The sequence below is a fragment of the Atractosteus spatula genome, chromosome 2, assembly GCF_055471065.1.
Source record: "Atractosteus spatula isolate fAtrSpa1 chromosome 2, fAtrSpa1.hap1, whole genome shotgun sequence".
Taxonomy (NCBI): domain Eukaryota; kingdom Metazoa; phylum Chordata; class Actinopteri; order Semionotiformes; family Lepisosteidae; genus Atractosteus; species Atractosteus spatula.
In genome coordinates, this window is record NC_142707.1 from 77309244 (window position 1) to 77325507 (window position 16264).

Below are 16264 nucleotides of genomic sequence, written 5' to 3' on the forward strand. Positions count from 1 at the left end.
TTTGATGAAGTGGCCTTAATGTCAAAGACACATGCATCAGTGTTTGTGTCTTGAATAAGCAGATCTATCATTTGGGTATTTTTTAAAGGCTAGAGGTTTTAAATGTATGTTATGCTCTATGTTTTGGAGACACATTGGTGATTTTTTTCTTTTTACAACTGTTTTATTTGGAACAATTTGAAATATTGTTTTAAGGTAAGTGCCACATATTTTTTAGATAGTGAATGATAATGTCATGTTTTGCCATCTTTACCACGGGTGAGGGCAGTGCGTTTGAGTTTCTAGTTTCTCTTTACACGGTAGTGTAATTCACAATGCTAAGTGCTATATGCCCATGTTTAAGACCCCAGTAATAGACATGTATTGTTAGCCTGGTGGAATAGAGCTTGTTGAGAAATGTATATGATCTCTCATAAAGATGATTCACATTTGGTGAGGAGATGTACAGTAATTGCCACCTAGCTTGAGTAATACTGGAAAGGCAAGATTCCTGCGTGCACGTGTTCTTCTTGACATGTTCAGACACATATTCACTGTCCAGGAATATCCAGCGACTGGTAGGATTTCGAGTGCATGTACAGTGTTTGTATAGAACAGGCATCAAGAAACGTTAAAGCTGACTATGACTGGACCACACATGGCTGCAGAAGTAAGCATAGCTGTCAAAATACAGTTAGAACCAAGCAAATACAAAAATGCTTCTATTTTAAAACAACTCCTTTCTTATCTTGAAATGATTCGGACAGTGCCATGTTATGATGTTCTTTATTCAAGTGAAGCTTAAAATAAAATGCTGTGTTATGATGTTATTAAACCTATAATTTACTGCTCCTGGATGTTTTTCTAAATCTGTGTTCAATTATGATGCCAGTAAGGCCTGGCTGACTGGCAGTGTGGTGCAGTGTGGAGGACTGGGTTAGTTCAAGCCTCAGGACATCGTCGGGGAGGAAGCGTTGTATGTGCAGAAGTAATGAAGTGCTACACTCCAGGCAGGGAGTATTGAACTTGCATGTGAAGATGTGTGTGTCCCTTCAATCAGGGCTTTAACAAGGCAACCTGCTGTGGGTTCTCTAATAAAGAACCTGAAAGGCAGAAACATTTGCCATCTGGTCAACCAAAACAGGTCAACCAGATGGTAAACTCTTCTCGAGCTTGAATTCAAGATGAAAGTAGCCATTTCAGTGAAACCGTCGAGGGTTTTGAGTTGATGAGTCTGTTCCCAATGTGGAGAAATGTTCTTCATTTTAAGCAATTAGCACTTGCTAGGAATGTTTTTTGTGTGGAAAGACTACTTTTCCAAAATCTAAATAAAAGTCTTCATTTTTGTATGTTTTTTTTAGAATGTAAATAATTTATCTAAAAACATGTTTTTAAATGCTCTTTCACTCCATTATAAAAGTGGTGTTTCATGGCCCAGAGATAATGTTTTGGAGTACTGCGCAATATCTCCTTAGTAGTTTATTTATAGAAAAGAAACAATGCTAATAATTCACGACTAAACACAAATCAATATTCTTAAAATGGAAGATTTTTGAAATTGTTCTTTTAACCTTTGAGCTCAGAAGAATTGCAAACCCTTGTAGTGAAAACGAAGATGAAAGCAGAATTTGAATTCAAATCTAGCACCTTTTATCTGTGACGTCAAAAGTGGTTGGCTGAAATTGAGTTCCTGTGCTCGATTTCAGTTAACTTACGCAGAACCACCACCACTTCCTGGCAGAGCTTCTGCATTGCTAGCTAAGGATCTAATGAAGAAAACCCGTAAGTTACTAACTCTGCTATTAAGAGCTTTTAAAATGTCTTTTTTTCTTGAAAATATGTGATTTTCTTAATTATCTTGGTAGATGTAACTTAATATCAAGGCAGAGAAGAAAAAATCATTTTTAAACAATATAGAGGATTCTGTATTCAGGGGGTACTATTTAGTGATCTTTATAAACTATGTTTTCAAATTTATAAATGAGTTTGTTTTCCCTGACGTGAAATTCTCATTTCCTGCAATACTGTATATTTACATTGAAATGTATGAAATAATATATATATAGCATGAAGACAAGTTGAGTAAAGTAATCACATTTAGAATTTCAATCTGAATTTGGAGTTTTGTATATGATGTGCGTAGGGACATATTTGGTGCAGAGACCTCTCAGAGGTGCAGAGCCACTGGGCAGTGCTGTGAGTGTGTTCTGGTCGGCCAGAGTAATTGATTTCCTGGCACTGGAAAGGGAAATGGGGGGGGGGGAGGGGGGCAGAGCAGCTCGCTGGCTGTACAGCGCTGATAAGATGCACAAAAACAGTGATTGTAAAATTTTACAGGCAAAACAATGATCTGTACTTTGTGTTGTACAATGGTCTGGAACCAGTTCGTACCACAAATACCTTAGCAGGGGCTCAAATGGAAAATAAAAAACGACAGGTTGTGACGGCCGACTGGGAGATTTCGTTCTGCTGAGAGGAAATGTTTTGGGTGTACGTGAGCTGCCGTGCAACTCGTGTCACTGTAATGAGGACAAAAAGGCAAAACAGGGCTTTGTGAACAAAATATCAGCCGACTGGTCAAAAAATGATGAAACAATCTGTGCCCAAATATTTGGTGAGATATTATTTACTATCACCATTTATACTTATAAAACATATATATTTATCGTTTATACTTTGAACTGTAGAGGAGACTTGTGGGATATTGCAACAAGTACTCTTATGAAAGTTGAAGGATATGACATCACAAAGTGTCTGAAATTAGACAACCCCCCTTATAACCAGCTTGGCTTCCTTCAAATTGCCAATATTTAAAACCACTAATAAGCACTGCTGTGGGCTGGCAGAGACCTGAGCCTGCACATTTCTGCAATTTGTTTTTATATGTACCTCTAACACTAACGCAGAGTAACATACTAATCAGCAATAAACAGAAAGCACATTTAATTTATATACCAAAACAGAAATGAAAGGCCTGTATAAACAAATGCAAGCGATTTCAGCATCAGAACCTTTTCTCTGAAATGTTTCTTCTGGCAGATTCCTAAACTTAATTTTACCATTTTTTTCCAGAAAAAAGAACAGGTCCAGAGATTTGTGAAGTTATAAAGCTTTATGAATCTGAAAGAGACAATATGAAATGCCATATTAACTGGTAGTTCAATGAATAGATAATCTGTTGAAAGAAGCCATGTTGTAAAACATCCAACTAATGTATCATTCAGAGCCAGCGTTCCGTAAAACACAGACCCCTGTTAGATACAAGTCTGTTTAATGTTTAAAAATGCTTGCCAAAGTCAGAGACTTGCAAATTAAAACTAGTAAACAGAGGTGGTTTGTCTAATTTTAAAATGCCTCCTACAACCCAGAACAACAGACTGGATGAGCTGAGATTCTATGTTTGGAGAGTAGTACACTGGTGTTTTTGATATTTTGGTTCTCTTCTTTGGATCCTCCTGGCTAGAGATATCAGAGTCAATAGTTATTCTTAAATGTAAATTAAATGACTCATTGCCTGTTCAAGCCTCCGACATGATTGCTCATTATCCAGTTAGTATCCATTGCTATAATGTGTCTCGGCATGAAAATGTTCAGAATGACACAATACTGTTATTATTGAGGTATGCTTTATTCTCAAGGATCGGATATTTTACCCAAATGAAATCAAATAGCTCTTTCAGTGTCTACCAGGGAAATAATTGCAATGTTTATTTGCTCTGAAACAGATTTCATTTCATTGGATGTATTTCTTGTTAAAATGATTATATAACCATAATCGTAGATCTGAACATTTTTAATCACGTTCACTGAGTACCCGTTATTTAGTCACAGCATTTTTGATGCACATACAGAACATCATTCTTGTTCTGTATTTTAAACTTAAATATTAAGATCTGAGTTACTTTAAAAAAACTTTAAAAAAAGTTTGGATCAAATTGAAGTTTCATAAAAGCAACTACAGTACATTCGAATTAGAGCCTCCTTTTAAACTTCTAAACTCAACCAGTTTCTCCACAGTTTGAATCTGATCTGAGAGAGGGTATTATGATAGGAAATATCAGGCAGACTGTACTGTATTTAAAAATGTAGCAGTTCTGACATCCCACTCCCTGCTGTTTCATGGCGTGAGGTCATCTCTATCAAGAGCCAGAATCCTGAACCACTAGAGAAGAATTTAAATAAACAACAGATTTTTCTAGGTCTTAAGTGAAAAGACTGACATAATGCATTACATCATTTATATTTTAACAATAACACCTATATTTCACAATAATTAACAATAGACATATATTTTAGAATCAACAGCATGATTTTGCTGCTTCTTTCCTCTGTGAAAGAGAAATCTTGTCTTACTTCCAAAGTAAACAGATAAACAGAATATACTGTACAGCAATGTCACACTTGTGTCATTGAATAAACAGCAATGTCACAATGTCCACTTTTTAACAGTTTTAACTTAGAAATGAGTGCTGTCTTATTTATTTGGAGTACGATGTCACTAGTGCTCTAACTCAATAGTCTGTTTTGCAGGCAAGAACAGTGTTTCCAGACAGGAAGTTTAATTATGTGATGGCTGATGTTGATCAGCACATCCTGTTATCTTGCCAGCTGACTTTGTTTTGTTGTGTAACACTGGTGATACACCAGCTGAGGCCAATACTCACACTATGTGTTTCTGCAAAGGAACAAGTAATAGGTTTATTCCGTGCTGAAAAGAGAAGAAAGATGATACAACGTTTTGGCCGTGGAGTCTTCTTCAGGTGAGACCTTCTTTGGTTGACACCTGAAGAAGGCTCCACGGCCAAAACGTGTTTTCTTTCTTCTCTTCTCAGCATGGAATAAACCTATTACTTGTTCCTTTGCAGCCTATGCATGCTGACGCAGCTCCCCACCTGAACTGTGTATTTCTGTATATGTTATACACTTGTAAAAACTATGTGTGATAATAGATAAAAATATAAGAAGAAGACCAGAGATTAAATGAATGTAATTAGAAGAACTAAATTTTAGAAATATTATGTTATAACTTGGATTTTTTTCCGATATGTTATGAAAACAAGTCTGAGTTTGATTACATGCCGGTTTTTACAGCTAAAGAGAGGTGTTTCAGGTGCTCCTTTAAAAAAATCTTAGGATGCAAATCTAAATATTACTGTCATACCCAGCTTCGCCTTCTGGCAATCGTGGCTGTTGTTTGGCCATAATTAGTCTGTCTTGTGTTTTCCGACAAGTCCAGAGTAATTAAAGATCTACATGATGCTCACCGTACACCACTGCATGCCAATGAGCATGAAATCAGTTTTGCACCATATGCTTTCTAGTCATTTTAACAGCTGTGTAGTTAATAGGTAAGATAGTTACTAATGGGTAAGATACTTATCAGCTCTTGCTTTCTAGAATTTGTGTAGCAGGTACACAGGCAACTTAAGTAATTTAACATCCTGACATTTTTCTGATGGCCCTCTGTACATAATTATTTAGAAAGCTTGAATACCATCCCTGGATGACACAAACCCACATAGGAAGGGAACTGATTAGCTAGCAGTCTTGTATGTTACAGTACAAATACATTGTAAAATGATCAGAGAAAAAATAGTTAGAAACATCTACTGAGTGAGAATGTCTTGATTGAAGAGACATTTTATTAACTAATAACATTTTTCTCTGTTAATACAACATCCAAATGAGTGACAATCACACAAACACCATTAACTATAGATTATTACATTATAAGATATGATTTTAATTTTATGTTATTTATACTTCAGAATTTTTCAGTAAATATGTAGAAAAATAAAGTTTCAAATAATGTTTATGCGACAATAACCAATATATAGGGAAGATACAGGTTCAGCTATCATAATTGGAGAATATTTTATGTACTGGTAGTTCAAAGCTTTTGTGCATGGTCTACTTTGTTATTATTAACATTTTTGTTTCTATTTCTGAGATAATTTTGATGTCACAGTCCAGCTGCTGTGCTCTGCAACAAATATTAAAAGTTAGTGTCTCAAAAGTGAGACAAAAATATCACTTTAGAGATGCCATGTAGTCTACTTCAGTTATAGTGTTAGTGTTGCACAATTGGCCACCAAGAAGAAAACCACAACACAGATGTGTGAGGACCTCAGCATCAGACGTCCAGTTCTGCAACTGTAACTCCTGAAAATCCTTCTCACTAGTTGTTGCATTTGTGAATTCCTTAGAGTTTTCTTTGCAGAAAGACGTAGTCAGAATGTGCTTCCTTGTTTGCATCTGAGTAATGTCATGTTTTTTGTTCCCGTGTGATTACTGTGATTAGACCAGGGAAACTTGCGTCTGGCTGTCTTTTGTGATGTTTGCTGTGCTTTTACACATGGAGCCAATAAATGTGGGTGATTTCAGTTGCTAAACTATGTCCTAAGCCATCAGAAAAGCACTCATTCCTGTTGTTTTTCTGTGATGTTAAACCAAGCTTATAAAAGATAAGATCACTTTATTGGCCATATACAATTTCTTGTTTTAGGAATTTGTCTTTTCTAGTACCCCAACTTGCTTCCTGGGAGACACACAGGACAGGGAGAGAAACTGGGGGCTCACCCACTTATGCAGCACCCCTGGAGCAGTTAGGCTTAAGGGCCTTGCTCAGGGGCCAAAGGAGTAGGATTCCTTTGCTGACTGCAGGATGTGAACCAGCAACCTTCCAACCACAGACACAGATCCTTAGTCACAGAGCCAACAAATCCCCCAAGGCACTCTTTACAAGGAGCAGTAGTGATGTTCTGGGCATACACACACTAGGTACGGCACACCATGTGGTGGGCAGGGTTCTGCACTTCAGTGTGGATGAAGAGGATCCCTACGCTATGAATTCCTATACTGTACATACAAATAATTATAAATTACATAAAAAACCTCAGCACAACTAGGGGATGATTATGAGGCAAGAAACAAGTACAAAATATAAAAAGGCCTTCAGAGAATTAAAACAAGGAACCAAGCAGTGAAAATGTATGCAATAACTACTCCAGGGTGGCTTAAGACAGATCATTCTCCATCTCTTTTATGTTTCTTGTACTCCTTGGATTGCACAGTATGTTTGTCACTAGCCTTGTAAAGGAGCTGTTGATTTTCATGTAGTTACTGTACCTACTGTATACTGTATACGTTCATTCCATGTGTTATTTATTATATATTTCTCATATTGGTGGGTGGTGTGGTGGCTCTGTAGCTAAGTATCTGTGCCTGTGGCTAGAAGTTTGCTGGTTCAAATCCTATGGCTGGCAGAGGAATCCTACTCTGTTGGGGCCCCTGAGCAGTGGCTGACCCTGCGCTCTGACCCCAAGCTTCTCTCCCTGTCTGTGTGTCTCATGGAGAGCAAGCTGGGGTATATGAAAAGACAAATTCCTAATGCAAGAAATTGTATATGGCTGATAAAGTTATCTTATCATATCCAGCAGTGCCTCTTTGCTTTATTTGAGAGTCCCTTTCTGTGAGTTTAAAACATTAATTACTGGTCCAGAGCATTTAATTATAATTGATGAATTTTTACAAAAAACCTACTGTACCGAAATCTGCTGACTTGCCACCTCATTCTATCACACGCGAGTTTGACCTCATATATTTGGCTTCCCCTCTTGTGAATTGGTTCCTTTATTTTTTCTATTATAAAGGGTGCTATGGGAAACACTTGCCTCTGAAACAATCAGTGTCATATAAACCTACAGAACCTCTGTGTAGGTCATTGTTTTGTGATGAAAAGATTAAAACAGAAGAAAAAAACAGAAAAAATAGCTTTTACTTCCACTGATGATCACAAATATAAAATGTAAAAAAGGCCTTCGTAGAATTAAAACAAGGATTTAAGAAGTCATGTTTTACACTATAATAATAATAATAATTAATAATTGCTTATACTTATATAGCACTTTTCTGGACACTCCACTCAAAGCGCTTTACAGTTAATGGGGACTCCCCTCCACCACCACCACTATAACTACTCAAATATGGTTTAAGACAGATTATTCTTTCATCTATTTTATGTTTATTGTATCATTTAGCTCAGGGGACAGTGTTGAGGGAAACTGCTCTTCGCTAGATCACACTGATGAGCCTGGTAATGAGGGAGATTACCAGACAGGTTAGATGGTCTGAATGAGCTCCTGTCAAATGCAAATTTTCCCATTTATGATATTAGTAAAATGTCCAGTAGGCGATGAACAAATAACATCGTGTTAATCTGCTTCTCTGCATTTCCAGTATCCACCAGCTAATTTCCACAGAGAAGAAAGGCTGAACCAGCTTGAGCTTGAAATTGCTCCATATCACAGTGTCCTTGTTAAAGCAGGCAAGGTAGTGCCTGGAGACCTGTGACTGCATTCTGATAAAAGAAACTGGTGCCGAGGCTGCAAATGAGTTGAGGTGTCATAAGCGCCACTGTGCTGCCTCTGTTCTCTGTCTTCAACAGCACTGTGGGCAGGAGCATGATGTGAGTGACTCTGATCTCCGGGAGTATAATAGGAATGAGAACATTGTCCTAGTGCCCACTTTCTCAGTTGGCAATTTTTCTTAACGCTCTTCCCAGACTATTAACTGCAGATGGGCCAGTGGCACAGCCTCATCTAAAATGCTTTACTCTTTTTTGTCAAGGAAGGAAACCGCTAATCAGTCACTTTTATTTGTAGTATTTGACTTATGTACAGTATGGTTTTAGTATTTCCTCCTAAAACAGTACAGAATATCCTCCGAAACAACCCCCCCAAAAACTGGCAAGGTGCTCCTAAAATGTCAATTACACCTGCAATGTGCTGGAAATTTCTGGACGTTCACAGAGGTCAGCTTAGTGGAAATATTACATTTTTCAGTGGTTGTCTCACAAGACAGGAAGAGTCTATCCCTTTGACTTAAGTTTGTCTTCAAGTCTCAGTTCCACTTTCTGTTGGTGGTTTGTGTTTCATGTCAGTTCCTGTCAATAAACCCTCAAGTCAGAACTGACACATTAGTCGGATGTGATGCTGCCTTCAGTGACTCACCACAGGCTTGTACACCAGTAGACACATCGGGCTCCATTCCCATAGAACATCAATGAACGGCCTGATTGGTGATTACTTTACAGTCCTCAGGAGTCACGGAAAACTGTGCCATTTCAGCTCCTTTAGAGAGAATGGGTCTTTAATGGGTGGCAAGGTGATGCAGTGGTTAGCATTGCTGTGGCCCTGGGCTCAATTCCAGACCTGGGGTGCTGTCTGTGTTGAGTTTGTACGTTCTCTGTGTCTGTGTGGGTTTCCTCTGGGTGCTCTGGTTTCCTCCCCCCCAAAAAGGTTCACTGGCTTCTGGGAAAACTGGCCCTGCTGCATGTCTGTGTGTGCCCTGCATGCACTAATGAGGAACATACTGTTCTCTAATATTTTAGTAGGGCATGTTATTTGTTATCTTAATAAATGTGCTAAAAGTATTACAGTATTAAGTTATGTTTATGTTGTTCTGGAAAGAAAATTGTAGAAACTGGACTATAGAGCGTAAATATAATAAGATTTAAGGAATTATAGCTAAATCATGATTGTGGTTGATTGACATTGCTAGTTGTTCTCCTATACAAAAAATTCATTTTAACTAAAAGAAAGAACCGCAGTAAACTAGAGTTCCCAATCTTGCTTCTCAACGGTCAAACAGTTTTTGAACAAGTAAAAAAACCGTACATTTCAAATGGTTGAATTGAAAATACGTACTGTATTGGTTGCACGTCGCATATTAAGCTGATTTATGTTTTGGAATGTTTTGTTTTTAAAACACGTTGTAACGGTAAAAAAAAATGCAGCTATCTCGTGTAATTACCTTTCAAAGCCGTTTCGAATATAGCGTTTGACATGTGGATAGGCGCTGTTTAACGATGAAACAGGACCAAGTGCGAGCACGACCCCGGGCACGGTGCAGGGTGAGCCATGTGCGCTGCAGTTCACTGGAAAGCCTTCAGCAGGTACTGTACTCCAGCGTCTGACCAAGGGGTTATTCAACACGAGCTGCAAGCTCATCAGGTTACAGCAGAGAAATCCTTTCTTGTCTTTAAATAAACCTGGGTCAATTTCAGCTCTTTTTTTACACCGGCAATTGGAGAATTTCGAAATAATGCAAAAAAAAAACACTTGCAAAATTGTGTCAAAAAGGAACGCCAGCAGATCGCCAAGTACAAGGTCATCAAACTTGTATTAATCCAGTCACTTTTGTATTCACTCCTTTTGAACCTACGTAGATAAATCTGTTTAGATAAAACGAGAAGACGCTATTTGGTTCAGTATTTAGGTAGGAAATTAATCAAAGGACTGCAGCTGGCTGTTTTGTGAAAGAGGCGGGATATCGGGTTCAACAGCAGGGCTAGCTTGTTCCACACTCCCACAGCCCTTTTTATTCAGCAAATGTTTTTTAATTTATTTTTTATGCTTTCGATTTCATGGATTTTACAGGTGAACGGGGAAATCAACATTTCTTCGCCATATCTACCCTTTTCCAGCAAATTAGGAAAGGACAATGCGTTACACCTAATGTATGGGCCTTCAGTCTTAGATTTTTTTTCACGAGCGTTTCTACACATTTTCAAAGAAAGGAAATCACAAACACATTCAACGTTTAATAACTACTTAAAATAATGTTATGATGTTAGAATATACATTGTGTAATTTGTAAATTCCCTTGAAATAATAATGTAGTTAGTATGTTCCTTAACATTAAAGACGGAATAGTGTAGCTGCAGAATAACCCAACATAGTCTGGATCACGTTTGTTAAATGACAATTAAATTTATTTCCATGTACGAGCTGCTATTTTGAGTGCGTCTCACGCTTTATACTAATCGAGAGCTGGGAAACGCGAGTGTGACGCCCTGAAACGCAACCGTAGCGTCACAAACATCACCTGGTTGCGGGCTCGGGCAGGCTCTCCTCCCGCCGAGGAGCCGAGAGGAGACGGGCACTCTGCGTGTGCGAATGTGCTCTCCAGGAACCGACGGCTTGTTTCCTGTTGGTCGTGGTGCTGCTTTTTCTCCGTCAGTTTTGAGCGGTGTGGGAGGAGACAGTGCTCTGATTGAGCCTTCCCCGGAGACGCCGGAGCGGCTGTGGCCGTGAGATCACATCCTCGGATTACAGCAACCAGCGAGTGCGCCGTGCGCGGTACCCAGATTACAGACCTGAAAGAGACGGTTTCCGATTTTTTGGGATTGCCTGAAACGCTTATCTCACGAAACCCGGGTTCCTCAAACGGTGGACCGTCCGCTCGCCACACCGAAACATGGGCTGCAGTTAGCGGTTTGCTTCCAGATTCCTGGGTTGCGCTTGCCTGCTGTCGGCTGGAGTTGCCCCTCGGTTGTACCACCGCAATCGAGCCATCGCGCAAACTACAATGTGGGGGAGAGTCGCCTCTGATTACGAAGATGGCTTTGATAACTACAAAGCAGGTAAAGTTTTTATTTCAAAAAAGAATTCTTAAGAAGGTCATTGTGGCAGGATTGGGTTTCTGAAATTAATGCATTTTAATCGACATTTAAATGTACCGCATACTGTACTCGGATCCTAAATATGTAGTTTTATCAAGAGTACATTGAAGTTGTTGCAGTGATAATACTTGGAATGCTAATCTGTGATTTTAGGGACAAAACGCGGTTAAATCATCGTGGTGTAAACCTTTCAGAATTCCCTAAGTATCGGCAGATCATTTTGAGCATGCCTGCTGTCCGTGCAGCTCAGCCTGTAACAGGGAACGCGTACTCGGTGTAATAATGTAGCTGGCCTGCGTCAGAGTGGAGCCGATGGGGAGACGTGGTGTGGGTCGCGGTGCTGAGTGTAGCCAGAGGCTGAGTGAGTCCTCACGGGCTCACATCTGCTGCCACGTGAATGTTAGCCACTGTTTCTTTGAGAGAAGCGATGATGCATTTTGTTGCGGCTTGGACAACTGTGTTTCTTTGAGAGAAGCGGTGATGCATTTCGTTGCGGCTCGGACAGCTGTTTCTTTGAGAGAAGTGATGATGCATTTTGTTGCGGCTCGGACAGCCCGTCACAGTCCGTCCGGTGACGCGTGTTCTTTGTCTTGCAGGCTGTGACAGGGAGCACGCCTGTCGCTATCGGCAGCAAAAGACATGGGGCGTTTTACGTGTTAAATACGTGCAAAACGCATGCTTTAAATGTATGGGACTGATGATACGCTTACAGAGCAATATAAAATGCTCGCTATGGTAAATTTATTATTGGGGCACTAATTATTTATTTTATGTAATAAATAAATGGTTTAAATTAAGATCTCTTAGCGGGGCTTCGATTTTTTTTTACTTCAGAACACAAGAAAACTTGACACTGAATTTCCATCTTCAACTGGCACACAAGGAGGCCTCTGTTACTTTCAGTTTGAGTTGTGTGTGGAAATCACCGTTTACTATTTCAGTCTCTTTATTTAGATGGCACCCTGAAATTAATGAGACCAGCAGAAAGAGTCCACAGACACCCTCGTGTTATTTACTCTGTTTATTTGAACTGCAGTGGGTTGTGCTTGTTGATCAGTATTTAAGTCTTTACAACGTATGCTTTTTAAATTAACTAATGTTTTTTCTTTACATATTATAGGGAACTCCAAATCACAGATACTTAATTGAAATAAGCTATGTTTCAGTGTTAATATTTAGTGTTAGGTTTTGATAATCTAAAACCTAGCTCTTAAGATAGTACCTCCAGGCCCTTTTAAACTTGATCTTCAAATGGTTTTATTGGTGATCCCCAAAAAAATCAAGACTAGACTAGTTTTCACACAGCACTAAGGACTGATGTTTTTTTAAATAAGTGCTATTATAATAAATAGTATAGTAGTAAAAGCGACAGTGTTGTTTTTACAGTCTGTTGCACCATGTGTGTAGTTAATCATTTATTAACTATTCTTGCACAGCTAGATTTAATTTGAGCGCTTTGCGGTTTTCAGGTGTTAAAATCATTGCTTGACATGAGGTGAAACAAGCTGGAGGAATATTTTATGAAGATTTCTGTGTTTTAGTTGGTTCATTTCATATCACTGCAGAATAAAGTGTTGGACACAAGTATTGGCTGCAGCCATGTCGTTCTTGCTTTTCACTAGCTGCGCTGATCAGGGAATGAAGTCCAGCCCCCCAGGTCGAAAGGGCGAAGGGGAGAGGGTCATTTCTGAGTAGAGGAAACCAACGTTATTTTTGTGGTGACTTAACATTAGTTTTCCTGTTAAAAGTCAAAATAGGGCTGCACTGTGTTCACAAAAAAATGTTTAGAATACTTGTGTTGACTTGAGAAAAATGATCTTTTTTTACAGACGGCAAGTACACAACGAACAGTTTTCGCAAGTTTTCTGATGACTGTTTCTGTACCTCTTCTACACCGCATGCTAAGAGCCCCTGATAGAGGTGCTGGAGGTGACAGACTTTGTTGCGAATGGGCTGTACAGTATGTGTGTGTCCTGGGGGAGGTGATTAGGGTGAGATGGCTTAATCCTCCTGCCCTTATTTTCATCAGCCCTGAGCTACAGCCAGCAAAGTATCAGTCACTAATAATCAAGGCCACACTGTCTCCACACCAAGAGACTTTGTGAAATGCTCAGAAAGCCATTCCTTTGATTAAGCATGCTCAGACTATAGTATCTCTGGCACATTGCTTGGAGGACAGTTTACATATTCAGATCTGAGCTCTGTCTCCCAGACGTCTCATCATGTCACTGTGAAGAATTCAGAATGTAAGGACATGAGAAAGATTGCAGACAAGAGGAAGCCATGCTGCCCTTCCAGTTTGTACGGTTGCTTGTAATTAAGTGATCTGAGGAAGACATCCAGCTGTTTCTTGAAATAAGCCTCTTGTTCTCACTTTCAAATTCTTGTCCCACCTGTAGCTTGCGTTTGTGTTTTCTGGCTTTTGTTTCACTTCCGATTCTTAAGTGGATTTTGCTGATGTCATTGGGGATTTTGAATACTGGAATTAGGTCTCCACGCAGTCTTCTCTGTTCAGAGCTAAACAGGTTCAGGCGAGGTGACAGCAGGGAACTGGGTCATTGTGTGAGCTGTAAAGGAGCATGAAGAAGTTGGATCTATGGAGAAGAATCCTGTATACCACGCCCACACCCTGACCCTTTCTGGACTTGTGCTTGAGTACAGTAGGCTGTAGTTCTGTTGTCCTCCATCATGTATAGTAACACATTCTGACTACTAAATAAGGCATTTTGGAATAAGTGAAACTACTTTGTGTTTGACTGCATCTGGCGTTTTGGAATTTCAGTCTCTGCTTTTAAAAAAATATCACTAAAGATCACTTAAAGTAGGAGTGTGCCATGCATGTTTTCTTTTTCAGTTAGGAGATTTTCAGAAGAAAAGTTCAGTAAATGTGTTAGAACTGTATTCGCCTGATGTAGATCTGGAAATCCAGTGGCTTCAACAAGCAGCACAGCTGGATGACATTAGAAAAGTGAGCAAGTCACAGTGTCTGCTTGGCACAAGCAAAGCTAATTTGAGCAACCAATTCCAATGGATTTCCTGCTCAAACCAGATTAGAAGATGAAAGGGGGCTGAGAGTCTGGAGCACCTCCAAAGGAAGTGTGATGGGGGTTACTCTTAGCTAACCCAGTTTAGTGTTCTCCCCACTGCAGTCTACATGTGCACATGTGAGACATGGGTCTTGAAGCAGTTCCTCAGGCCCTTGAAGGAAAGTGATTCTGTTTAAAATCTGTGCGTCTGTTGTTTTCATGATTGGTGTACTGATATGCATGTTCACTAGATCAGTAATATTGAGTAGTATACACGAAACATAATCCTGCTGATGATTGGGTTAATTAGATGTTCTCTATGTCTTGCTGTTACCTAGTACAGGATCATACAGTATATGTACATCAGAGCACTGTTTTAATTTACACAAAACACATTGTACAATATAACTTGTCATTTTGAATTGACATTCTGTCGTCTCTTCCTTTTTTAGAAATCATTTTTCTTTTCTTTTTTTGTTATTGTCAATTAATAATTTAGGCAAATAGATTTGAATGTATTTTTGCTTCAAGGGCAGTTTTTGTTATTGTGCTTCCATTACTCTCAACAGACATTTCCTGTTTATTTTTACTCTTACGGACTGTGAAAAGAGGATTTTTATTTTGAAGTTTGAATTGTAAAAAATTAAATGTGGGAAGATATTGCTCTTGAAAGGGGATGTTCATTCTTCCTCAATTTTTGCAGATTGACCATCCCATGAAAGAAACTGATCCGCTTACTCATTTGTGTTGTTGTGTTGGACGTTTTTTGTATGCTGCTCTGTGTGTACTAATGGGGGAGGGAGAACAAAGCAGGACATGTCTCTTTGGAGTGACTTTTTGCCACTCAGTTGCTATTTTGTAAGCTTTTGTTCTTCAGTGCAGACAGAAGCCTTGAGGTTTTACTGTGGCTGGTTAGAGTTGATCCTTTGTAATTACCCAGTAAGCTGGCTAGTCAGACGGTAGACACTACCGTCTGTCAAGTAAGAGATCCTTAATTTCCATTAAGATTATTGTTGAATACTGCCTGTTCGAGCCGAGTAAAGAAACTGTTCATAAGGAAATTGCTGCTGTTTTAAAATATCACTCTGAACTCCATATATAGCTGCTGTGCCTCCTACCAAAGGAGAAAATCGTGTCTTCAGGAGTCTGACTGATTTAACTGTCAGTTAGTTTCTCAAATTGTGTGAGGGTTCTCACCGACTGTCTGCTCCAGAGGGGTAACGCGGTATATTTTTGAGTGATTTGATTCTGCTGATGTTTCGGAAGTCGGGCCTTGCCTTCGTGATGTTGCGACTAACCTGCTCTGTACCCCTGTTTTGCCCCAGGTCTCGCCGCGCCCTCTCCAGGATGGCCCCCTGTGTGCGCGTCGGCGTGGCAGGCCGCAGCCTCGACCGGGGGCAGCGGCGGTAACCGAGGGAGACGCCTGAGTGCCGCCTCCGACAGCGGGGACACGGGCATAGGCACGTCCTGCTCGGACAGCATTGAAGGTCAGAGCTGTAGTCCCTTAGCAGACCCCGTCATCTGATTGATCCTTTATCTGAAGCAAAACTGTTGTTGTGCTGTACGTTGTAGTCATAAGGTGATCAGTTGCTCCTGAGCCCTTCCTAAGGAGAACACTTCCACTGAAAATACCTCTCTGTGCAAATGGTTGTGTATCAAACTGCCCAGGCAGGTTGATCAAGCACATTTCTTGGGATCTTTTAAGAAGCAGTTAGTTAAGATCCTTGGACAAGGAAGCTAGTTTTGATCAAACAAGCAAGATGTGTCAGAATGGCCTCCCCTCGTTTGTACCCTT

At 39.7% G+C, this 16264-nt stretch overlaps 1 protein-coding gene across 3 annotated transcripts in view; it reads left to right on the forward strand.

Moving 5' to 3' along the window:
• Positions 1 to 1710: 1710 nt before the first annotated feature.
• The window catches only part of cep85l (centrosomal protein 85L), a 91214-nt gene continuing 76660 nt past the window's right edge, over positions 1711 to 16264 (forward strand). Inside the window, exons 1-2 of one of the 3 annotated variants that reach the window (XM_088928547.1) lie at positions 1712 to 1761; positions 15795 to 15956. In XM_088928547.1, coding sequence (XP_088784673.1) covers positions 1749 to 1761; positions 15795 to 15956 — 175 coding nt within the window. In that variant the 5' untranslated portion in view covers positions 1712 to 1748. Of the gene's footprint in view, positions 1762 to 11031; positions 11405 to 15794; positions 15957 to 16264 lie in introns of those variants that run through there. The other 2 variants (XM_088928538.1, XM_088928556.1) reach the window with 2 other exon arrangements.